General features: G+C 58.3%; 2 protein-coding genes across 3 annotated transcripts in view; one reads left to right on the top strand and one right to left on the bottom strand.

The window, feature by feature from the left end:
- The window catches only part of ACAN (aggrecan), a 65,221-nt gene extending 58,289 nt beyond the window's left edge, over positions 1-6,932 (top strand). Inside the window, exons 13-18 of one of the 2 annotated variants that reach the window (XM_070618081.1) lie at positions 154-267; positions 3,374-3,532; positions 3,988-4,070; positions 4,918-5,062; positions 5,885-6,067; positions 6,496-6,932. In XM_070618081.1, the coding sequence (XP_070474182.1) occupies positions 154-267; positions 3,374-3,532; positions 3,988-4,070; positions 4,918-5,062; positions 5,885-6,067; positions 6,496-6,572 (761 nt within the window). In that variant the 3' untranslated portion in view covers positions 6,573-6,932. The remainder of the gene's footprint in view (positions 1-153; positions 268-3,373; positions 3,533-3,987; positions 4,071-4,917; positions 5,063-5,884; positions 6,068-6,495) is intronic. The other variant, XM_070618074.1, reaches the window with a different exon arrangement.
- Positions 6,933-9,050: 2,118 nt separating this feature from the next.
- HAPLN3 (hyaluronan and proteoglycan link protein 3) lies at positions 9,051-24,859 on the bottom strand. Its single transcript, XM_008525425.2, has 5 exons — positions 24,401-24,859; positions 16,586-16,752; positions 13,404-13,772; positions 10,709-11,011; positions 9,051-10,011 (listed from the first exon to the last, which is right to left on the bottom strand). Exons 2-5 carry the CDS (start codon positions 16,704-16,706, stop codon positions 9,725-9,727), a joined length of 1,080 nt encoding a protein of 359 aa, XP_008523647.1. The 5' UTR covers positions 16,707-16,752; positions 24,401-24,859; the 3' UTR covers positions 9,051-9,724.

The following is a 24,859-nucleotide window of genomic DNA, read 5'->3' as shown; positions in this document are numbered from 1 at the left end:
AGCAGCAGCAGCAGCAACAGTCCTTAGGAAATCCAGCCTCTCCTCCCAGGGCCCTGGAGAGCAGCAGGGCTGGCCACCCATAAAGAAGCCACCGGGCTTGCGAAGCTGGAGTGGCCGACAGGAGTCCTAACGGTGGCCCTTGGTTTCTTGCAGACATTGATGAGTGCCTCTCAAGCCCTTGTCTGAATGGAGCCACCTGCGTGGACGCCATCGACTCTTTCACATGCTTATGCCTTCCCAGCTACCGAGGGGACCTGTGTGAGATCGGTACGGCCGTCTCGGCTTCAGCTAATGTTACTAACAGCTGCTTTCTTCCTCCTCCCTCACCCTTCCTTCCTAACCACTGGTGCTAGGCCCTGGGGGCCCCCAGGCCCATCCAGACAGTCACTTCAGGGGCCACCACTGAGAAGTCTGCCCCACTCCCTTCCACTCCTTCTCTCACTGTTCCCGGCGAAAACCCTCCTCTAGGGCACTGGCTGATCTGACCGCAGGGGAGCCATGCAGGCAGGGCCAGCCAGCACTTAGGAAGGTGGGGCTCTGGGAGACCTTTAAAACGCTAACCTCCTCCAGGGCTTCGAGACCTGCAGATGCCACCACTGAGGTGGGGACAGGCATCAGACTAAGAGGACAGAGCTGACGCCATGCATTTGTCTTAAAGGCAGCGATGGGTGGGAGTCACTGGTTCTCGCTCCGGATGACAGCCACGGACCTTCCCAGCATGGTCGTGGTCTGCCTGCTGTGTTGTCCATGGGACCTTTGTGGCCCTTCCATGGCCTTGAGAGCCACCGTGCCACACTGGCCAAGCTGCCTTCCTCTTCCTCTCTGGCAAGAGCTGTGGCTGGTCTGCCTGAGAACTCCCATGTCACCAGCATGCTCAGGTCATGCATGAGCAGGGACTGCTGCATGTCACCACCATGACAACTGCCATGTCAATGCCATTCCGGCCCACACTTCCTTTCTTCCTCCCCTGTGCAAGGTCAAAGCCTGGCCAGAGAGAATAGAGCCTCATTGCAAGGGAGAGGGTCTGAGTGTCCCCTCTTGGGCCTTGCCAACCCCTCTGCTTCTGCCCCTCGGCCAGGCTCTGTGAAGGGGAGCTGTGTGCCGGGAACCTCCCAGGGCCAGACGGAGCCCCAAGCTCTCACTTTTGAGGCTTCCCCATCGCCCCCCATCCTCCTGGATCTCAGGGCCATCCCACCTCAGAAAGGGGAGGATGGGGCTTGCAGTTGCTAATAGTAACGGCCCACACAGAACTGGAAGGGTGCAGGGGCTCAAAACTGTTTTCAATGAACTCTCAAGTTGGACATCCCAGAAACCCAGAAAGCCGCTGAAACCCCTGGGAAGGCTCCCTTTGGTCCTAAGCAGTGTAGTGAGGTAGTTCCGGATTGCATGTTCCTTGGAGGCACTGCCAAGGTTGCAGACTGGTGGAGGAACTTAAGGCTTCTGGAAAAAAGGCCTGGGCCCGCCTCCTACGTTGCAGCCTCTCACCCTCCACCTTCATCCCAAGAACCCAAGAAATCAGTGCCTGGGGTCTTGGCTGGGGTGGGTGGAGAGCTACAAGGATTTTCTCCCCAGGATGCCAAAATATTTGCCACAAGGGAGAAGGGTCTGGAACGTCCGCACAGACGACAGATCTTGGGCGTCAGACTGGGAAGGAGGTGCTCTGGTGGAGGGGAGGCAGGGCTACACTCTGATGGAGCACAGAGATGGTACTGGAGCCGCCCAGCTGGCCCCCCGCCGGGGTGCCCGGCTATGCGCCAGGCTGCATCTCTTCTCCCGTTCCAGTCCTGAGCCCTCACCGCCCTCGGCTCCTTCATGCTGTGTGTGGCTCTGGCCCCGCTGCTTCCTCCAGCCTTCCTGCCGTTGGGTCGCTGTTCCCCCAGCGCCTCCATCCTGCATGGCCCTGGTGCCTCCCGGAGCACCTGCGCCCTCCAGCCTTACCTGCCCAGCTCAGCCCGCAGGCACTGAGGCGGCCCAAGAACTGGCCCCACCCATCAGCCCTGAGATGATGTCTCCGGCCTCGCCAGGTGCTGAGTTGCCTCTGAGGCCTCTCCGCCTTCCTTCCAGACCTTTGTCTCGCCCCCTGGGGGAGGCATTGGCAGCAGGTGGCCAGCGGCATCTTCTTAGCCCTCCTGCCTCTGTGCCTCTTTCTTCTCGGGCTGCTGGCCCCCAGCCCTCCTCTCTCCCTGCTCTTCCAAGCCTCTCTCTTCCAAGCCTGCCAAGCATGCACCCCTCCAGCCTAAGCCTCCTTCCCCTCGGGTACTGGTCCTTCCTTCCTGGGACAGCCAGCCTGTCAGTGGCACCCAATCAGGAGGCTGCCATACAGCCTGAGGGGTTCACGGCCCCACTCTCAGCCCCAGGGCTCTAGGGGCAGCCCTTCACCTGGGAGGCCCCAGTGGAAGAAGGAAGAGAGGGTCTTGGAATTTGCTCCGTCCACTGCTGGGCTGGCAGATTTTAACCACCGGCTCTCAGAGAGGAGGGAGGAGCCCAGAGCTATAGCATCTGCCAATTTCTGAGATATAATAATCCCACCAGGGCCACCTTAAGGCTACCAATGTGGTGTCACTGAAGGCGGAGCTGGGAAGACACACCCTGAATGGCTTCCCAAGCCTGAAGGAGCCAGCCCCAGCAGGCCCCTGCCTCTGTGGGTCCCTCTGGGCTGTTCCAGGAGCTCCAAAAGAGGCCCTCCTCTTGAACCCTCCTGAACTCGGGACCCATTACCTATATAGGTTTGCGAGGAGAGAAGCTCCTCCCCTCTTCTCATCAGCCACCAGGAAATCCAATAAAACGTCAGGGCCCCTGGGTCGTGGACCCCGGGTTGGCTGCCTCGCCCTTCAAGAGGCAAGAATCACGTGCCCTGCTGGAGCCAGCTCTGATCCACAGACTTAGCACTCTGAGTCCTCTTTGGACCCAAAGCTGACTTACTTCTGTTCCCCTGTCGCCACCCAAGGTTCCGTTCCCCGCCCCCCGCACCGCCCACTGCTGCTGCCTTCACGTGCTTCCCCGCAGCTCCCTCTCTCTGGAGCCCCTCGGAGCCTCTGAACCTGCCTTACACCTCAACACCTCCCACCTTCCCATCTCTTTTCCTGGCCTGATGAACTCGGCCAGCCCTGCAGAGCAGGCAGCAACACGAGAAAAGCTTTGGGGGAGCCAACATCATAGAGAGAAAGGGTCCTGGCATTTTCCAGAGGGCGGGAACATGCCCAGAGGCTCCAGGGGGCCAGGGCCAGGCCCTCCTGGCCTCCAACTTGGGCCTCTTGAGGGCATGACATTGAAGACAGGGTGAATACAGGACTTCGTGCCATAAGACTGGCGCCAACCGCCATCCCCAGTCGGCCTCGGGCCCCTCCCTTCAAGCCCCTGACCTGTGTTGCAGACCAGGAGCTGTGTGAGAATGGCTGGACCAAGTTCCAGGGCCACTGTTACCGCTACTTTCCCGACCGCGAGACCTGGGTGGACGCCGAGAGCAGGTGTCGGGAGCAGCAGTCACACCTGAGCAGCATCGTCACTCCCGAGGAGCAGGAGTTTGTCAACAGTGAGTGTGGCGGGGCCTCTGGCACCTGGGAGGAGAGTGGTCATGCGGGCGAAGGGCCTCACTTGCCAGAAGTCAGCAGACTTGGGCCCGGGCGGGCTGCACGGGTCGGGGACAGCGAAGGGTGTTTCTGCAGCCTAAGGGCCCCGAGAGACGAGGACAGAGGTCTTTGGGGCCAACGGCTCTGGCTGCACCCAGGACAGCCAACTGTCTGTCAGAGTCAGCCCCAGACTAGCCTTGTGGCTGTCACCAGTCCGTGCCAGCTCGGGGAGGTGGTCCAAAGTGGTCGAACACGCCTGTGCTGAGACTCTTGTCAGGACCTCAGAGGCAGGTGCCATGCTCCCAGGAGCCCAACCTCCTCCTGCCGCCCCTCCATCCCCTCTGCCTCTATGAGCTCAACTTTCTCAGACACCCTCAGGGTGTCCAGCACCATGCCCAAACCCACATCTTCTCTCCAGACAATGCCCAAGACTACCAGTGGATCGGCCTGAATGACAGGACCATCGAAGGGGACTTCCGCTGGTCAGATGGACACTCCTTGGTGAGTTCTGCAGGGGCACTGGGGAGAGTTGGCAGCCCAGAGGAGGGAGATGAGGACCCCCAGAGGGAGACACATTCGGACGGCATGCAAATGCTCCCTGAGCAGCTGCTGGACCGGGAGCTCTGAGGGCAGGGACCATGTCTCGTGCATCTCTGCCTTTGGAGACCAGCCCAGCCTGGATGAGCTGAGTGAATAATTGCATGCAGGAAGCGGGGTGAGGAAGGCAATGAATGAATGCAGGCCAACCACCATGGGGGATCCATGGAAGCTCTCAAGGGGTTCCTTGCCCACGGACAACTCCAGTCACCTCAAGGAGACAGACAGACAGAAAGCAACACAGATGTCCGATGAACAGGATACTTAGTAGATGCTGCAGGTCAGCAAAGGCAGGCTCCCTGGAAGAGCTGACTGCCAACAGGGCCGTGGGGGAGGGGAGCAGTTACATTAGAGGAAAAGGGACTCTGCTTGTCCCGGGGCCAGGCTGGAGGGAGAAGCGGGGAAGGCACAGTCTGGACTTGGAGCATGCCACCCAGTCCCACCCCAGCAAGGCAGCCTGTGCGAGCAGCCCCTGTGGCCCATATGGAAGAGGAGCGTGGTGGCCGCTCCTTAACAGGGGCGGTGAAGCCTGGGGTCCTGAGTTTCTGAGAAAGGACACAGCCGGGCGGTGAGGCCAGTTCTTTGGGGAGCCCATGGGACAGCCCTGCCCAGGCTCCCAGCAGTCTTTGCGCCACTGCCAGAAGGGAAAGGAGCCCGCGGAAGGGCTTGATGGATGGGGGAGAAGGCGGGGGTCAGGCCAGGCTGTGCCACCCCTGCCCTCTGCTCACCTCTCCCCCACGCCCACTCACAGCAATTTGAGAACTGGCGCCCCAACCAGCCCGACAACTTCTTCACGGCCGGCGAGGACTGCGTGGTGATGATCTGGCACGAGAAGGGCGAGTGGAACGACGTGCCCTGCAATTACCAGCTGCCCTTCACGTGTAAAAAGGGCACGGGTGAGTGGCGGCCTGGGAGGGCCCACGTGAACAGAATCAAGACTTCGGCTCCCACTTTGTGACCTGGGCCAGTCCCTTGTCTCTTGGCCGCTGATGTCACTTCACCTGCACGACAAGCAGATTGGAGCTGACGTGGGGCCCTCTCCTCACGCCAGCATCCCAGGGCCGATGGCAGGTGCAAGTCCACTCCTGGGGACCGTGGACAGGGACAGGCAGAGGGTGAAGGCCACAGGCTGGAGCACAGACCCCTGCTCCACACATGCTCACAGTCCCGTGGAGATCGGCACAGGAGGTCACCCGCGATGGCACATGCGTTGGGAGCCTCCCTCTCTTTGGGTCCCCAAGCCCGTCACTCACAGCCAGAGTTGTCAGGCCTTGATCCTGGTGTTAAGTCTGTGACGTGGAGGTGCTGGTGGCACACGCCCACCTGGTCCTGCCCCTGGCCTCGCCCCACGCTGTTAGGTCTCGCTCTCCCTGCACTGATGTTTTCATAAAGAAGGCAGGTCTGCCGGGCTCTCTCCCTCTTTCCCCACCTTTCTCCCTCTGGTTGTCTTCTCCTCGTCCCCTTAAGCCCTTCCTTTGATTCCCTTCCTTCTGCTCTGAGTCATCGAGGAACCCAGGGCCACAAACAGTGGTTTCCAGATTCTTAGCCTGGCATGAAAATGCTGCTTTGCCAGCAGCCAGGGCTCACGGCTGGGTGTCCGGGCTCGATGTCCCTTCCCTGGGCTCTGGGCTGTCTCATGGCAGCCAGAGGAGCCACACCGGCTCCTCACCGGCCTGGCGCATCACAGGAGCCCTTTCTGAAGACTGTCTGTCCCTCAGTGGCCTGCGGAGACCCCCCTGTGGTGGAGCACGCCAGGACCTTTGGGCGGAAGAAGGCGCGGTACGAGATCAACTCCCTGGTGCGGTACCAGTGCACCGAGGGCTTTGTCCAGCGCCACGTGCCCACCATCCGCTGCCAGCCCAGCGGACAGTGGGAGGAGCCCCGGATCACCTGCACAGACCGTGAGCACCACCCCACCCACCCCTCGCTGAGCACAGCGTCCCATCCCGCCAGCACCTCCTCCTCCCTGCGTCCAGGGCCCGGCGGTGGCTGGCCCTCTCCTGGGGATCCTGGACGCCAGCCGTCTGCACCAGCCATGAGGGCAGCGAGGCCAGGGGGCTGCTTGTCACGGGGCACTGCCCTCAGCCCCCAGGGGAGGCTTACTGAGAAAGCAGGGGGCCCGCTGTCCTTTGCAACACCAGCCCCTTAGCCCAAGTTGTTGCCAAGAAAAATTAAAACTGGGAAGCGGGTAAACCCCCCAGGCTGCCCTCTGGAGCCCCTGGTTTCTGCAGAGAGGGGAGCAGGCAGAGGAGGGGCACGATGAGGAGGGCTCAGCCCTGCTTTCTTCCCGAGGGCTCACTAGGATTTTTCCATCTCCCCTTCACCTCAGCCGCCAGCTACAAGCGCAGACTACAGAAGCGGAGCTCCCGGGCCCCACGGAGGAGCCGCCCCAGCACGGCCCACTGAAAGGGGCTTCCCAGACGCGCCCAGGATGCTGAGCCCAGGAGCCTTGCCAGGCTGACATCCCACACGGATGGTGTCCTCTTCTTGTCGCTTTCTGTCCTCTAAGGAATTCCATTAAAGAAGGAAAAACATAAATCCCACCTTGTGTATGCACCCACCCCCCCACCCCCAGATCACCGACACTTCGTCTGATTTTCTCCCTCAAATGCCGAAGCACAGCAAATGTATCGTAACCCGTGGACTGAGTTTAGAGACTTTTCTTCAATCTCCCGATGTGCCTTTCCAAGGACCAGTGCAGGGACAGGGGGAGAAGGGGAGGGGTTAAGTTAAATAAAGAAGATTATTTTTTGTTTCCTGACTTTATCCAAGAGCAGTGGAATCGTTGGTTCTTTCTTCTCCAGGGAGAGCTAGGGAGGAGGGAGGAAGGGGCAGAAGGAGCTGGAAGGGCAGAAGCCCCAGGGCATGAAGAACTCGGGAGCCGCAGCTGAATGTATCCGATGAGAAGGGGCCGGGCCGGAGCAGGAGAAGCCACACCATCCCTGTCGGGGAGAAGCCGGGGGTGGGGGGAGAGCGGGTGGGTTCCGGCCGAGGGTGAGTGGGCAGGAGCGAGCCATCCAGGGGTCTTCTGATGCGTGGGGATCTGCTTCCCTCCAAGGGTCCCTCTTCCAGCGTCCTCTCCCCCGGGGCTGTCTGCCACCCTAGCAGGTGTGGCTCTCGGCAGGGCTGGGTGGGGGCACTTCCTTCCCAGCGGGAGCGCCCCCTCACCCTCTCCCCTCCCCCCCACCCCACCCCCCGGGACCGTGCGGGCACCAGGGTTCCGAGCACCTATTTATATTTTTTGAAAACTGAAGATTATGATAATTATAATAATAAAGACATTGGAAGAGATCTGTTTCTTTTCTTTTCCCTTCTTTTTTTGATTGAAAGAGAAGGCAGCCACCGTCCAGAGGCTACTGAAGTGGCTTTTAGAAATGGGGGCAGTGGGGACATGTTTTGATCAAATGGCCGCAAATTGGTGTGAATCTGGGCCTGTTCAGAAAGCCTGGGGGCAGTCACACGCGTTGTGCTTTATTTTTACGGGGGTGCTGATGCGTTTGATGGATTCTCTGCTCCGTGCGTGTGTGCGCATGTGTGTGTCAGTCAATGGGTGCTGCGTGTGGATTTGTGGGCAGCACACTGTCGAAGGACAGCTCCAGGGAGACACGTGGCCACCTTGCAGAGTTTGTTCTTTGATATCACGCTGTCGCTCACACAGAAGGAGTCGGTTGGTAGTGTGAGCCCAAGAACAGAGGCAATATCAGGATTTAGGAGAACAAAAAAAAATCGCAGCCCGCCTGGAAACAGTGACTCTTGCTTACACATTTTGGGGTAAGTTGGTTGGCTGGCCACTGGCAAAAATGTCTGGGCATCCTGCTTTTAAGTAGGCTCTAGGACATCACTGAAGATGGTTTCGATTGTTTATGGATTCCCCCACAACCTGGAGTCAGGCCGGAAGTGCGTGCCTGGTGGCCTCCTCCACCGGCCTCTCTGGAGGAGGCAGGTTGGCACCACCCCCTCATCAGAGTTGCTCAGTGGGCGTTGAGTCTGTGTGTGTGAACACGTCTGTGTGTTGGTTAGCATGTGCCAGTGTGAGTTCAGTGTGTATGTGTGTGGTTGAGTATCTCTCCGTGAATCCGTACGTGTGCCCAGGTTGTTGGCAGCTCTGGAAAGAATGAGTGGACCAGAGTGGAGGGTGCGGCGATGGTCACATAGCAGGGCTCAATGGTCACACAATTTGTCAATTAATGGACGGAGTAGTTGGGAACACAACTATGTCAGTAGTTTTCCAACTTGAGCCTACACCAGAAATCAAAAGGGCTTGTGATAACACAGACCACTGGCCCCAATCCGGGGTTTCTGACTCAGCAGGTCTGGGGTGGGGCCCAGGAATTTGCATTTCTAACAAGTTCCCAGTGATGCTGATGCTGCTGGCCACACTTTGAGAAGCACTGGGCTACATGAAGAACTGACTGACTGACAGTGAGTGGCAGAGGTGTGCCAGTGCAGAGGCAACTGGTCCATTTCCTGAGGCTGGGGTGGGGGTTGGGGGGCAGAGGGTGAGGCACAGAGAGGGCTGGTCCCTGAGATGCCTGGCCTCCGAGATTTTCTGAGGGGCACAGCCTCCTCCGGCTCCTGAGAGGCACCTCCCACTCCTGTGCTGGGCCCTGCAGACACAGAGCCCAGGAGCGGGGATGGTGGGGAAGCAAGCTGGAGCCGCAGCCGCTAGGCTAGCACTCGAGGCAGGGTGTGCCACGGAGCAGGCAAGGCCAGAACCAAGTCAGCCTGAAGGTGTAGGCCATGGACTTCCCTGCCCACCCCACTGGACGGACCCCAGTGACCTCTGAAACCTAGGATAGAATAGACCCCACCATGCCCGCTGGGCAGGGAGCTGGGCCCCAAGACTGAACAAGATGCGGAGCGAGACTGAGAGGAGGGCCGGGATGGAAGAAGGAAGCTTAGCACCTTTATTGTCCAAGGAAAGCACACACACCTGAGGGCCACTCCCCAAATCGGGAAAAGCGGGAACAAAATACGGACTCTTTGGGACCAAGAGAGAAGGGGAGCATGCGGGGAATTTCTCCCTTCCCCAGGATTTCACACCGAAGCCCAGGGACCCGCTCCCAGCCCCGGTCCTCAGCGTCGCTGATCTGGTCCAGCAGCTTCACAGAGAAGCAGGAGCGGGCAGGAGACTGCGAGGCCCACAGCCCAGCTCTAGAGCCCCCTGGCTGCCCTGTCCACCCAGTCTGGAGCCAAGGGACAGCTGTGGCAGCCACACCTGCCTCCTCATGTCACTGTCCCCTCGGGCATCAGCCCCCGGGGCGGGGAGAGCGGCTGGACTCAGTGACGGCAGGGAGCCCTCTCGAGCCCACGAGGCTCAAAGGGCCAGAGGAGAGGGGCAGGAGGATCCTGGAGCGGGGAGCCTTGGGGTGTCCGCCCGAGCAGAGGGAGGATCTGGGAGCTGTAGGATTTACGAAAAATTGTAATAAATTTTTTTTAAATTTTAAGTTGACAAGTATAAAAACAAGATGAAAACCACCCCAACTGGAAGGGGAACATGAAGCAGTCAATAAATACAGCCCGCGAGGGGAGGGGCGGCGAGTCAGGAGCCGTGAGGTCTAGCGCGGCCGGTAGCAGTAGACGCCGTACTCTCGGCTCTGTGGGTCTGGGAAACCGAAGCTGCGGACACCAGGCTCCAGGGACCCGCAGTTGGGACGTGGGTGAGCCACAGGGTAGCGGGCGCTGCCATCGGCCAGCCAGCCGGCATCGCAGCGGTCCAGGCCACGGAACTTCCAGGCGGCAAAGAGCTGGCCCACCTTGGCGATCTGGGCGCCGTCCTCCTGGCAGGCCTCCCTTGCCTCCGCCAGCGTCAGCTTCTCGGGGTGCTCCAGGTAGTACACCCGCCCTGCAGGCAAGTGGGGCATGAGGGCAGGGCAGCAGGGGGGCAGCCGGAGAAGACAGCAGGGCCTGCTTCTATGCCAGCTCATCCAGACATTACAACCGGGCCCCAAACCCTGACAACGGAGCCCATGCTGTCGGCATCTGCAGTGGACACTTCAAGGGGCACCGTCCCCCTCCTCATCCCATCTCTGAGAGCTCCATCTCGCCTGCCCTGGGGCTGGGGTCCCCTAGTCATGTCTGTACTCCTCCCACCCTTCCCTAACTGCACCCTCGGTGGGCGCCCCACTTAGGCTTGACTGATCAGCATCTCTCATCTGCTCCATCACTTACTGAGCACCCACTATGTGGCAGGCACTTTTCAAAGTGCTGGGGATATGGCACGGAACCAATTTCTGTTTTTAGTTTATCTTCCCATGAAGTGAGCTGCTTTATAAAGAGAGGCTGTGTTTTATGCGTCTTTGATGCCCAGAGCCTAGTCTCGGCCCCAGCACGTAGTAGGCACTCAGGAAATGTTTGATGAATGAATAAACCAATGATTGGTGGGAAGCAGCAGGAGAGCACTGAAAACTCAGCCTGGCTTCCAGATCTGCGGGGGCTCCAGACCTCCAGGAGGAGGTGCCGGCAGGGCAGGCGGAGGGGTCCAGAAGCCCCCCAGGGGCTGCCCTCCCACCTGCAGGGCTGGGCCCGGCCGTCCCACTCACCCCTGAGGGCCGCAGCGAAGCAGAACACGTCATAGCGGTGCAGGCGGCGGTGGCGGGAGCCGTAGCTGCGCACGCCGGGGGCCAGGCCCAGGCCTCCACAGGGCCGCCGGGCCTGCGCGATGGGGTACTGCACGGAGGCGTCCTGCAGCCAGCCCGCGTTGCACCAGTCCAGGCCCTCCTCCCAGGCCCGGAACAGCTGCTCGAAGGACGCCACTGCCGCGCCCTGCTCCTCGCAGGCCTGCTGGGCCTCGTGGAAGTTGAGCTGGTAGCGCCCCTGGGGGGGCTGGTAAGGGAAGACCACACCTGGGGAGGGAAGACAGAGGGGCTTGGAGGGGTGGGCAGGGGCCCAGTGGCTGGAGACACCAGTGCCCTGCCCCCATGTCCACTGGGACATACATATGCTCCCCCAACACACACACACACACAGTCCCTCTCAGCAGCTCAGCGAGCCTGTCACCTCCTGTCCATCATCCAAGTGCAAGGCAAGCCGACCTCTGCTTTACACCTCCCTCCTAGAACTGGGCTGGCACACAGCAGGACTCAGCAAATGTTGATTAAGGTAATTAATTAATCAGCCAACTAATGTGCCCAACTATCGAAGGGAAATAATCCCTAATTCCCAGGGCTGTTGCGAGAACCCCAGTGCTATGGTCTCGGGGTGTCCCCCCAGACTCCTGTGTTGAAATCCTAACCCCTAAGATGATGGTGTTCAGAGGCGGGGCCTTCAGGAGGTGCTCAGATTAGTGCCTTTATAAAGGAGACCCCAGAGACAGCCCCGCACCAGCCCCTTCCACCACGTGAGGACACAGTGAGAAATCTGGGAGGCGGAGGAGGGCCCTCCCCCAGCCAGGCTGGCACCCTGATCTCAGGCTTCCAGCCTCCAGAACTGTGAGCAGTAAGTGTCATTTCTACGCCCCCTGGGCTGTGGTGGTCTGTTCCCACAGCCGAGCCCACTACGACACCAGTGAGGGTGCGCGGTCTCTCCAGCACCTGCCTCTGGGGGCAGGTGTGGCTCCCAGCCCCGCTCTCAGTAGCTGGGGCCTGATCATCTATGTCATCATTAATTTGGAAGCTTCTTGGGAGAATACAAGAAACTTTCCAAGTGTGACAGACGATTTTCAGGGGAAGGGGAGGCCCTAGAAGCCGTGGGACGAGGAGGGGGTCATAAAAGGCCTTAATAAAGGGGGCTTGAGGCCAGGGAGGTCCCCGGGTTGGGGGCTTCCCCTCCTTGTGCCAGGGTCTGGTAGGGGCCACAGGGTCCTCTCAAAAGTCACCACTTGTGTTTGAAATTTTACTATAATGAAAAGTTTTTTTAAACACCTGAGACCTGGTCTCTAGCACATCAGATAAACCTTAAGGAGACTGGTGTACCTGGCGGCCTGGACTGGCATGGCTGAGAAGCAGGGCCTGGAGTCCTCGGAGGCTCCTCCCTGTGGCCAGGGGCCGGGAACCATCCTGGGCCCCACACCCCCAATCTCCTCTGGAGCAGGAAGCCAGCCGCCTGGGTGGAGCGAGGTCGAGGGCACAGAGAGGTCTGTGGGCCTCGACAATCAGCTCACACCCCCGTGTGTGTCTGCAGGGGAGTTATTTCACACCTGGTTCCATCCCAAATTCCTTCCTTTGAAACCCCCGGAACGGAATGAGGGCTCCCTGTTTCTCTCCGGTCCCCTGTAGACAAATGACTCTCACAGGCTCCCTCCCGGCGCCCACCATCCCCAACATCAGGGATGGGAAATGTGGCCCCTCTGGGCCACCATCTAAGCCACATGGACTGGGGAAGCGGATGCTGGTGGCAAAGGTCTGCCATTGATTGAGCTAGGCCTTGACACACATTCGACCCTCATCTCCTCTGAGGGAGGTCAAGGAGGAACTACCCTCGTTCCTCAGTTTACCCATGAGGGCACTGGAGCTCTGGGGGGAGGAGGCATTTACCAGGAGCCACAGCTGGGATTGGGTGGACATGGAGACAAGTCATCTTTTTCCACCCCCCAAGCTGCTCCCTAACAGGCAGGAGAGATATGAGGACACACCTCCCGTCCTAGACACAGAGAACAGAAGTCACTTAGAGACCTCACCTGGGGCCCACATACGGATCTGGCTTGCAGGGTCTAACTGGTTTAGACAGCACTGAGGTTTTTTTTAAATAGGAGATTTTTACAGAAAAATCCAGAGAGTTCACATAAAAATATCAGCTTCTCTTGTCAAATCAGAAAATCTGGCTGGTTGGGCCTCCTTCTGGGATGGCATCATCAGCTGGGCCCTTTGGATGGAACGAGGGCTCGGCAGTGTGCCCCAGTCCCCACCGCTCCCTATCACCTGGCACTCGTCTGTGTTGCCTGCCAACCCGGCCTGAATCTCAGCTCTGTCTCTAATTAGCTGTGTGACCAACTCCTGCTTTCCTCTCTCTGAATGGGGTGTGAGTGAGAGGCAGTGGATTCTGGAGACTGACTGCCTGGCATCAAATCCCTACTCCACCACTTATGAGCTATGTGATCTTAGGTAAGTTACTTGACCTCTCTGTGCCTCAGTTTCCTCATCTGCACAATGGGGGTGATAGTAACAGTAGCTTCCTCATGGGTTTGTCTTGAAGATTAAATGTTTTCCTGTTTAAAGCACAAAGGTCTGGATGCTTCCCGGGGCCCTCTCCCCTCGGCCCCCGGGGTCCCAGCATCATGCACCCCCGTCAGGGTCTCACCCCGCAGCTCCAGCTCCACCAGGCCACTCTCATCTTCCAGCCCGTCAATGACCTCGCAGCGGTAGCGCCCGGAGTCCTCCAGCCGCAGGTCCTGCATCTCCAGCGACGCCTCGCGCTCCCCGTCCCGCCGCAGACGCACCCGGCCTTGGTAGTCTCCGAAGGAGCGGTGTCTCAGCCCAATGGCCACCAGCACGTCCTGCTCGGGGGCCCCGTTCTCCGACAGCTTCCACCATTTGACGCGCACGGGCCTGGGGGAGGCCAGGGCCGGCGCGTAGTGGTAGCGGCAGGGCAGGGTCACATTGGCCCCTTGATGGGAGAACAGAGTCCCCTGGGGCGTGTCCACCACCAGCTTCACTCCGTTGAAGAGGCCTGGGGGGGAGGGGGGTGCAGAGGGGGATCTCATCCCAGCTCCCGCCAGGCTCCCCGCCTCCCTGTATCCACGCTCTGCATCCAGCTCCTTCCATCAAGAGGCGACTGCTCCCCCCTCCCTTGAACCTGTGCTGGCCTTGCCACTTGCTGTGACCAAATGGACGTGGCAGAAGTGACGGCTGCCTTGTGCCTGTTCTGAGCCCAGGCCCCAGGGGACCCTGCGGCTTCCACTTTCGGGACCTTGTCAGCCGCCATCAGAGCACACCTGGGCTCACCTGCTGGAGGACGAAAGCGCAGGGAGCCGTCCCAACTGGGGCCATCCGAGACCAACCAGCCCCCCCTCCGACCTGCCCGCCAACTGCAGGCACAGTGAGCGCGCCCAAATGCTGCCCCACAGAATCACGAGCAAAACAAATGGCTGCTGTCTCAAGCCGCGAAGTTTGTTGTGCAGCAAAAGCTATGTGATGTGGCAGGCGACAGAGCACCGCCGTACGGGGGGTGGGGTGGCTAGGACCCGGATGCCCCCAGTCTCCCTCTCTGTGACACGGGCCACAGGAGAGCACAGCCTGCCCTTCGCTCTCTTCCAACTGCCCGCCGTGACTCTGCCCGAATTCCTAGTAATGCAGGTAAGATGAGGCAGGGACTTCTAGAGGAGACTGTGCTCAGGGCTCAAGGGCACAAAGAAACCAGAGCCTAACAGGCAACACAGAAAGCAAGCGCATGGGCCAGGCTGGCTCGTCTTTAGTTGAGACCCACTACAGCGGTCTCACTGTGTCACGACCCTGGTGAGGACTTCGGGCCCCTGGAGGTACACAGGGCGGGGGCAGAGGGGCAGCCTGGGGGGTCAGCAGGAGATAGACAAGGAGGCTCCCCACAGAGCATGTCACGCTGAACGAGAGCTGCACCTGACGACCAGATGCTCCTCTGCAGCGGTTCTCAAAGTGGGTCCTGGGCCGGCAGCACCAGCACCGCTGGGAACTTTTTAGAAATGCATTGTTGGGCCCCACCCAGCGATGCTGACTCAGAAGCTCTGGGGGTGACGCCCAGAAATCAGTGTCCTAACAAGTGCTGCAGGTGACTCTGTGGTCACTCAAGCTGGAGGATCCTGCTCTGGATGACAGGACACAGCGGTCTGAGAGCACAGGCCCAGAGGCAGGCAAGATGGGCTTGAGTCTCAGCTTTTCACAACACGTAGTCTAGAGAAATCGAGCCTCGGTTTCCTCCTTTGTAGCATGGGATAGTAACGGGACCTACAGAGGGCTGAGAGAGGCTCAGATCAGGTGAGGCGGGACACCTGGCACAGAGAAAGAGCTCAACAGACATGAGCCCGGCTGTCATTTGGTGTCAATGCCCTTTGTGTTCCCAGAGCTCTTTAGTAAAGTTGTGTCTGAAGCTTTAACCTGAATAAAGTGAAAATGTTTAGCTAAATCATATGACAAAATACTAAACAGCCATGTCAAATAACCTGGCGGACGTGTATTCTATGAAACAACAAAATTACACGTACAGTATGAGGCTAAAGGAAATTCTCTTAATCATGTATGAAAGGCTGGAAGGATACACCTAAAACGTTAGCAGTGGTTCCCCTGGGTGGGGGCACTATTTGTGATTTTGCTCACATATATTCAGGAACTAAAGGGAAGGAGAAAAATGAAGAGTTGGCCTGGTCAAGTGGTGGACTGATGGGTAGAAAGCTGATGTTTTTAAGTTTCCTTGAATCTCATTAAAGTGTGCTTGTACAACAAAACCAATTCTGGAGAAAAGGGGTGTGGTAGGCTAAGCAATGGCTCCCCCAAATATCCAGGGCCTCTTCCCTGGAACCTGGGAGTGTCACCTTTTACAGTCAAATGGATTTTGTAGATGGCATTAAATCAATGAACTAGAGATGGGGGGCGGTATTCTGGGTTTTCCAGATGGGCCCGAAATGCAATCAGAAGTATCTTTTTAGAAGGAGGCAGAGGGAGACTTGCCCACAGAGGAGGAGAGGGCAATGTGACCATGGAGGCAGAGACTGGAGTGACACAGCAGCAAGGTATGCAGGCAGCCACCTGGAACCAGAGGAGGCAGAGAGCGGCTTCTGCCCCAGAGCCTTGAGGGAGCCCACATCAAGACGGGGAGGGGCCAGGCATTGCTCATTTTCCCAGTCCTTCCACAGACAGATTTCAGCGTGGCCTCTTAAGATCCGTGTGCCCTGAGCACCTGGCTCAACCCTCTGAGCCTCCGTTTCCTCATCTACAAAATGGAATAATAAACAGTATCTGCTTTTGGGGCTGCGAGGGCAGCCAGCATCCATCGAGCCTGGTCAGGGCCCGTGCTGCCCTGGATGTTAAATGTTTTATTCTCACCCTTGCCCATGTCAGGGTGTTTGTGAGGTTTACGTGAGACAATGTAGGTAAGGCACCTAGAAGCCTGCCTGGCACATAGTAGGTGTGCAGCCACCACCAACTAAAATGTCACCTGCCCAAAGCAACGTAGCTAGGAAGTGGCAACATTAAGACTGAAACTCACATCTGTCTGACCCCAACCCCTTTCCACTGGGGAGATCAGGGGAGGTCACATTTATGCTCGGTCTTGACAAACTGGCAGGATGTTGGGAAAGTATAAAAAGCACAAGTGGTCGTCCTTAAGTACATTGGGCTCCGTGTCCGTGGAGCTGGCAAACACAGAGTGACTCAAGCATCTCGTGTTAGAAGCGAGCCTGGCCTAATGCAAAGTCCCCAATGGGAAGAGGGCTGCTGGGTCACAGCAGGGGCCAGGGGAGGTCTCGGTCACCCGGCAGGCGGAGCCCAAGCTGGGCCCAAAAGGCGGCCCACCTTCGCCATGGCCGTTGCCCACGGGGCTGCTGGAGTAATAGAAGCCGTTGTAGAAGGGCAGCCCGGAGACGCCGGCCAGCGGGAGCAGCAGCAGGACCAGCAGCCCCATGGTGTCATGCATGGCGGCAGCTCCGGGGGTCCTGGGCAGGGCTGGGGCCCGGGGCCAACTGGGAAGAGGAGAAAAACAAGCCAGTTAGAGAAGCCCCACTGTGGGGGCTGGGGACCCCTGGGCTCCGGCACCTACTCGCTCAACAAGTATTATGGAGCATCTTCTGTGAGCCAAGAGCCAAGAAGACAGCAGTGACGAGTTAGACAAGGTCCCTGCTCTCCGGGGGCCACAGCCCACAGGCAAGATGGCCATGAGCAAGCCAACAAATCCTGACTTACGAGGCAGCAGAGAGACGTGGAGAAATTAAGCAGGACAACACGATAGCATCGACGTTTTTCAAACTGCAGGTTTGAATTTGAAAGGCTGTGAGCAGCATTTTTTAACGGCATGGAAGAGACTGGACTAGACTAGAAAATACCAGGGCACATCCGTATTTGGGGAGGATGAGGCCTACATTGTGAAGCTTTTGTTTTGGCAGAAAGGTGTGTGGGGATGAAGTGGGGAGGTCACAATGTGAAATTTATTTCGTATCTTGGGTCAAGGTCCAAAAAAATTTAAACATCACAGTAGAACACTTCTGAGGGGCTGTTCGGGTTTCGGTGGACACTCAAATAAAATAGCTGTTCCACAGGCTGTCGTTTGTTGATTTGATTTTTTTGAATATTGCACTAAAATATTATGTCTTGATTACTGAATTTTTTTGGCGCACACACACTCCCCCCCTTAAGTTTGTGCCCAAGGCCAGTGCCTCACGCACCTTCCCGGGTCCCCGCCCTGGTCATCGCCATCTACTGAGCGCTGGATCAGGCCTCCGAGGAGCTCCGTGCAGGGAGGGGGCAGTCACAGGCTGGGGGTCACCATGCTGTGTGGTGAACACAAAGATGGGGTGCAGAGAAGGAGCAGGGAAGCTAGACTGAGGTCCAGGAGGGAGCCAGATGGCGCAGGACAGCGGGGTTTGCTCAGCAGGGACCCAGCAAACGCAGAGATGCAGAGGCCAAAGAGAGCACGTGCGGGCTAGGCCGTGCTGGAAGTTCTCCATCGGTGCCCCACATCTGCCCTGCACTGGCCCCTGTGTGCCACTTCTCCCGGGCGCCCTGGCCCTCTGACTTCCAGCCAGACTCAGCGAGTGGGAGGCACCCACAGGAGATGGGCAGGCGGGGGAGGAAAGAGCAGAGAGGGCATTATTTCCTCCCTGCCGGTCCTCACTCTCGTGCCTCGGCCACATCTGTGACCCTCAGGAGCACGGCTCCAGCGGGGGCTCCTCTCCCAGGACCCGCTCTCATGGGCTCTGTAACACCATTTCCTCGCCTGTCCCCTCCAGGCCTAGGGGGCAGTGAGGGCCCATGCTTGGCCCTGCATCCCCCACTCCCCTGTCTGCTGCATCCACCCTCCTCTCTAGGAGTCATCCCTTCATCGGATTCTCTTTATTGCAAACTTCTAGGGCGAATTCTGCTTCCTGCCAAGCCCTGGCTGATACCAGGGAGAGGAGGGAAGGGGTCAGCGAGACCAGTGTTTGACGGCTTGGTGCCAGGCTCAGCAGCCTGTCCTTTGTCCCAAAGGCCCTGGGCTGCCAGGAATGGCTTTAAGCGGAGGACCACAGGGTCAGCCCTACATCTTAGAAACAGCCCTCCTGGGTGGACCAGAAGGCGCTGTGGGGCAACAAGGCCAGAGCAGGCATCTAGAAGCCTAACTATGATCATCACGCAGCATCGCGGGAAACCGCTTAGAGTGTAATTTAAAACAGCCAAAGCAGAAGCCAGAACCGCCACTCTACTGTGACTGTCAGTATGTGGCCCTACGAAGGACTGTGCACAGGAGCCAGAAGGGGGAGGGAACAAGAGAAAGAGAGAGAGAAAGGGAGAAAGGGGAGGAGGGAGGGAGGGGGAAAGACAAGACAAACATCGGACTACAAGGGTGTAGGACTGTGGAGGAAACATTCTTGTTTCCAGAACAGTCAGGAGCTCCCGCGGGAGAGGAAGTTAGGGATGTGGAGGAGGTGGCGAGGTAGACCCCACTGTTCTCTCTGACATCTTTGCAGAGACCCTGAGGCGCAGACTTGCCCTGCGAGCTGTGCCCTGCGGAGGACACTGCCCTCTGAGGCCTCGCTTCTTGTCCCAGAGGAATCCCCAGGCAACACCCACAAAGCCCCTTGGTGACGTGGATCTGGGCAGCCCAGGCACAGGCAGGCAACCTAAGGCAGAGATTGGGGACGGGAGGATCCGGGTTCAAATCACAGCTCCGCCACTCACGAGCTGTGTGACCCTGGAGAGGTTTCCTCACATGTGAAAGAGAGATCGTAAAACTCACCACGACTTATTGCTCCCCAATATGCCCTACTTTTCTCCTGTAGTAGCAGAATTCTAGATCCGTGTGACCAGTCAGCTGAAGGCTGTGTGTCCAGCCTCCCTGGCGGCTGGGCGGGGCTGACCCATGGCATTGCCCAGAAATAACACGTGCCCCATGCAGGACATGCCATTCAAACAATTAGGGACACCTTTCCCTGGTATTCTTCACCCCAACCTCCTGGCGACTGAGCAGCCACGTTAGACTCAGAGATGGAAACCACAGATCGAATGGCAGGGCCACCCCTCCAGCCCTGGCCCTCCCCCACCTGCACCAGGTCATGAGAGAGAAACAAAGTCCCATGGTATTTAAGGTCGCATCTCAAGTCCCCTTTGTGAACGCAGCTTAGCCTGACTTGGCCTGACAAACAACTCACTTCCACTTTATGATAGGCATAAAAATATTAAAGCTGCGTTTCATGAGCACATACGATCTCATTTAATCCTCACCACCACCCCTGAGATGGGACCTATTAGTACCCGCATTTTACAGACGGGAAAACCAAGGCCCAGAGAGATTAAATAATGCCCAAGGTCATCCAGCGAGGAAGTGGCAGAGTGAGGATTTGAACCCACTCCAGTGCCCAAGCCCGGAACCACCGGGTCTAATTCAGGGAAGTGATGTGTGTGGAGCAGGTAGCCCAGGGCCTGGCTTGGAGCTGGTTTCCTTTCCTCCCTTGAGGTCCCACATTCAGAAGGAGGAGGGAAGTGGAATGAGGGCCCAGAGGGTTGTTGATGCTGCGCTGGATGCCCCAGGGGTCCACCCTGGCCCGGGGCGCCCAGAGCCTCCGTGTGCAGCGTTTGCAGCCTCTTCCAGCAGCTCTTCCGGTGCAGACGCTCCCCGGTAAGAAAGCGCTTCCCCAGAACGAGCAAAGGCGGGCGCTGCTGCCAGTGATTTTGTATTAAAAAAAAAAAAAAGTGGATTTTTGCAGGATCATGCATGAAAAACGAACAAGCTTAGGGGAAAAATAAGTTTGGGACAGATGACTGCAAATTATACGCAACTTGGTGAGCAGAGGACTAACAAAAACAAGGACAACCCTAACAAAAAAAGACCAACCCCTTTAACTCTCCCCTGACAGTGGCACCCACTGGGCACTAAACCCACTGGCCCCCTGACAGTGGCACCAAAGGGTCAATCAGCCCTTTGCAGCCTTCATGGCTGTGGCAAGGGCGACCTCCTTTGAGACGGAGGTCCTTGGGGGCACTGGATTCTAACAGAAACCAGATTGGCCAAAGTTAAAAATCTGACCCAGGGTGAACCATCTTCTTTGATCTTTTTTTGTGTGTGTGTGAGGAAGATTGGCCCTGGGCTAACATCTGTTTCCAATCTTCCTCTGTTTGCTTGAGGAAGATCGTTGCTGAGCTAACGTCTGTGCCAATCTTCCTCTGTTTTATGTGGGATGCCGCCAGCATGGCCTGACGAGCGGTGCTACGTCTGTGCCAGGGATCCAAACCTGAGAACCCAGGGCCACTGAAGCAGAGCGCGTGAACTTAACCACTACGCCACTGGGCCGGCCCCTCGATCATTTTTTTAACATGGGGGAAATGTCTTTGCAACTTCTGCATCCGTTTCCCACTTTTATCAGAAACCGTGGCGTGTAGAGCAGCACACAGGCAGCCTCCCTCAGCACAGCTACCGCGTCCTTGAGTTGGGATGGCAAGAGTCTGGACGCTGGGAGCTGGGGGAACTCGGCAGGAAGAGATGCTGCGTGCGTTACCCAAATCTGTCTGGCTCCTGAGTTTTGGACAGTGTATCATAAGAGTTTGGATAGCGAGGGAAAGGCACGTTCTGCAGGACTGCTGGCATTTGTCCTGAGGAAGTCACACGCTGCTACAGCTTGCTCTTTAAATGTGAGAAATCGCGACACGGTCCCTCCAACACATCAGGGTGCTGGGAACCCACCACGGAACCAATGCGATTCCATATGACGGTGACACGGTCCCCTCATCGTTCTGACATCATGAATGAGGGAATTCACAGTTCAGAACACTCACTGAGACAGAACAGACTGCGGTCCCTTCCAGCATCCCCCAGCAAGCTCCCAGGCACCCCTTCCCGGCCTCGGGGACCCCAGCACCCACTCACAACCTCAAGCCTAGGCCCCACACTTGCTCCCTGCATCTTAAAGGGCTTCCATGTCTGGCAGTTCCTCAGTCCTGGCAAGAGCTCCCCCACCCCTGTCAGCAAGGAGAACTGTACTCTCCCACATTTAATCCACAGGCAGACAGAGGCACAGAGATGTGAAGCAACTGTCCAAAGGTCACACAGCCAGGAGGCAGGACTCTCCGCTGAGCTCTTTCAGCCAACCCTCACAACCGTCTGTCACATTTAAGGACTGCGTTCCACTGGTCAATGCACTTTCGTGGATGTAGTCACCTGTGGGACTCACAATATCATAATTATTGTCCCCGTCATACAGACAAGGAAACTGAGGTTCAGAGACGCTAGGTTGCTCGGCTAAGGTTACCCAGGTGATAGATGAAGGGGCTGGGGAACGCGTCTCCCATGTGCGGGGCACAGTTCTAGGCACGGGGGACAGAAACCGGAAGTCGTCGTGGAGTTTACATTCTAGTGAGGGAGATGGACAGTAAACGCGATGGGAGACGTATGAGATGTGAAAGCGACATACGTGACAGAAGTGGAAGAAGCGGGGGACGAGGGTGCTCCTGGAGACAGGATGGATCAGGAAGGTCCCTGAGAAGGGGATCAATGGTGAAGATGAGAGCTTTGGAGATGGTAGGGAAAAGCTTTCCGAGAGAGGGAACAGCAAGTGCAAAGGCCTTTGGCAGGAATAGCTTGAAGTCCAGGGAGGCTGGAGCCCAGGGAGCAAGAGGGAGGGTGGTAGGAGATGCTGTCCGAGGGGCAGTCACAGGCCCCACGATGTGGCACCGAAGGGAAGACACGAAGAGTGTCCAGCAGAGGAGCATCAGGAGCCTGACTGACATTCTAAACCCATCATTCTGGCTGTCCTCCTCCCACCGGTCAGGGGCGTGTCCTCAGCCTGGCTCCTCCTCCTTTGGAGCTACAAACAGCCTTGTTCTCTGTTCCTCCGGGCCCTCTCCAGTCTGGGCGCTCCCTGGCTTTCCTCTAGTTTAGGAACACTACCGCCAATGGCGAGGTGTGACCAGGTCAACACCCCTCTTGGCTGGATGCAACCTTGACATCCAACCTTGGGGGTGGAGGGGCACGCCAAGAAAACCGAAAGGAGCTCTGAAGAAAAGATCAGCCTGGTGTCCTGGAGCTCCACCCGGGTGGAAGCTGGCCCCCTCCTGTAGCCCCCCCAAGAGGAGGCAGCACACAAGCCTGAGGTTCTGAGTTAGGCTTGCCGAGTTTGTATCGAGGCTCTGCGACCTGCTGGCTGGGTGACCCTGGGCAAGCCACGTGACCTCTCTGAATAGAAGTCTCCCCATCTCCAGAGAAGACTAACAGGGAAGCTCGGGGGCTGAGCACAAGGACCACCCTGACTGTTATGCTAAAGCACAGGGCAGTGTAGCAATGGACCGCCTCTGCTCCCTCTCAGGACCACCACAGACCTGCCACCAGCTGGAAGGCCCAAGATCGAGTCTAGCCCAGTCCCCGTGGCAGTGGGTGGCTCCCCAAGTCAGCTGGAGCCTTGCCTGGACACCCAGACCTGGGCTCAGCATTAGAGCCGGACACACCTGCATCCTACAGAGTGACCTTGGGCAAGTTACTCCACCTGTCTGTGCCTCCATTTCCTCATCTGTAAAAAGGGGATAACAACAGCCCCCTCCCTATAGGGCCGTGGTGAGGATCACACCAGATGAACGACATCCAGCCCCTGACCGCACAGCAAGTGCGAAGCAATCAGCAGCTGATATTATTGGCAGAGGAACATGGCGGCAGATTTCAGAACCAGATTGGCCACCTGGATTTGGTTCTGGCTCCATCCACTTAGTAACAGTCTGCCATTGAGAAGTCACTGAGCCTCACTTTCATCTGTAAAATGGGGGTCACAAGAGTACCGACCAGAAAATATTTTCATGAAGATTAAGGGAGAGAATGTCTGCAGAGCAATGGAGGGGGCAAGCACTCAAAAACACTAGCTAGGATTACTACTAATCACTTACAAAGTGAAGTCTCACGTTATTTCAGTGGATCCTCCTCCCTTCTCATTGCCTGGGAGAGAAAGCAGCCACCATTGCCTTCTCTTTACAGTTGGGGAACCCGAGGCCAAGGGCATGGAAGTGAGTGAACTACCCCAGGCTTTATCTTTGGTAAATAGGTGGAAATTAGACCTATTCTGACCTCCCATCCTTTGCTTTTCCCAGCACCACTTGCCTCAGGACCCCTCCACATACCGGGACAAGCCCAACCCTGACTTGGGAGGAAGACGGAGCGCCACCGGACAAGCCTCGGAGGGCCACGCGACCGTGCCAGTCCCCCAGACACCAGCAGAGGGCAGCATTGTCCTCCAGGTCTCCTCGAGCCCGCCTCCCAGCGTGGAATTTGACTTCGGTGCCCCCTGTATAGACAAGGCTTACACGCGCCTTTGAACCGTGCGGCTCCGGAAAGTGGAAGGCGAAGGTGTTTCCTAGCAGCGTGCCCGGCCGGCTGGCCCTGCAGGGCCCCGGGAGCGGGGCCAGGCGCGGTCCATCACCTCCCCCTGCTGCAGAGAGCAGAGGCACTGGACACCGCAGTCCAGACTGGGTCACAGGCTGCTCGGGGCCACCTGGCGAGTTGGTGACAGAGTGCCTTGCGCTATTTCCTCTCTGAGCGACCCCATCCAGGGCTCTACCCTCCGCCCTCTCGGCCCCTTCTGGTCTCGCTGTTCCTAAGGCAGAAACCCCAGTGGACCGAGGTCTGAAACCGATGGGCATCTCTGGCGTTTGCCCCGGGACGGCCAGCGCGGACTGCCACAGGCCGAGAAGCGCAGGTCCGCCCGCCCGCCGCCTCGCGGGTGGTCCCCAGCCCCTCTCAGAGTTCTCGTGGCCCCGAGCATCCGACAGATGCCCCGGGGCAGAGCCCGGTGCGCGGTGCGCTGTGCTGGCGGCGGCAGAACCCGCACAGGAGATGGGAAGGAGTCCAGCGGCCCCGGTGGGAAGGTGGCTGCACCCGGGCGGTGGTCTCCGAGGCCACGGGTTTCGCTCGGGATCTGCCTCCTGGCGGCGCGCACCAGGGCCCAGCGCCCCCGCACCGCACCCACCCAACCCGCCCCCAGTCACCCCCGCCGGCGATCCCACCCCAGCTCCGCCCCGACCCTGGTGCCCAGCTCATTCCCCCTGCCCGCTTCCCGGACCTTGCCCAGGGAGGCGTGGGGGCTGCACAAGACCCAAAGTGGGGAGGGAGGAAACCTGGCCCCCACGGGGCCCCAGGGACCCGGCCATCCCCGACCCACATACCGTCCCCAGGTGGCTCCTCGACGGCGCGAGCGCTGTTGGCCGCGGGCTGTCCGGGTCCGAGGAAGCAGGCGGATTTGGGGATCTTAAATGGCCAGAAAGGAAGCGATTGCGGACAAACCCTCGCGCTCCCGCCGGGCCAGCCCCTTAAAGGAAGACACGCCCCTTTCCCTCCAAAGGCTGGGCCCAAAGGGAGGAGTTGCTGCAGGATTGGGCTGAATCCAGACTTGGCTGGGGACCACCCCTCGAAGCGCGGAGCCGCTGGCCAAGCTGTGAAGGTAATGTCCAAGAGTTGAGGTTGTCACAACTTGGGGGAGGAGGTAAGTGATGGATGAAAGAGGAGAGTTTGCAGAAGAAGGGTCCCATTAGAACGCCCTGGTTAACCAAAAACAGGGGACTTAGCAGGAGGAGCCCCTCTCCTGCACTCCGCAGGTGGACTTTCTGGCCCACACGGTGGGGAGT

The sequence above is a fragment of the Equus przewalskii genome, chromosome 1, assembly GCF_037783145.1.
Source record: "Equus przewalskii isolate Varuska chromosome 1, EquPr2, whole genome shotgun sequence".
Lineage (NCBI taxonomy): Eukaryota > Metazoa > Chordata > Mammalia > Perissodactyla > Equidae > Equus > Equus przewalskii.
This window is presented reverse-complemented; position numbering and strand designations above follow the sequence as displayed.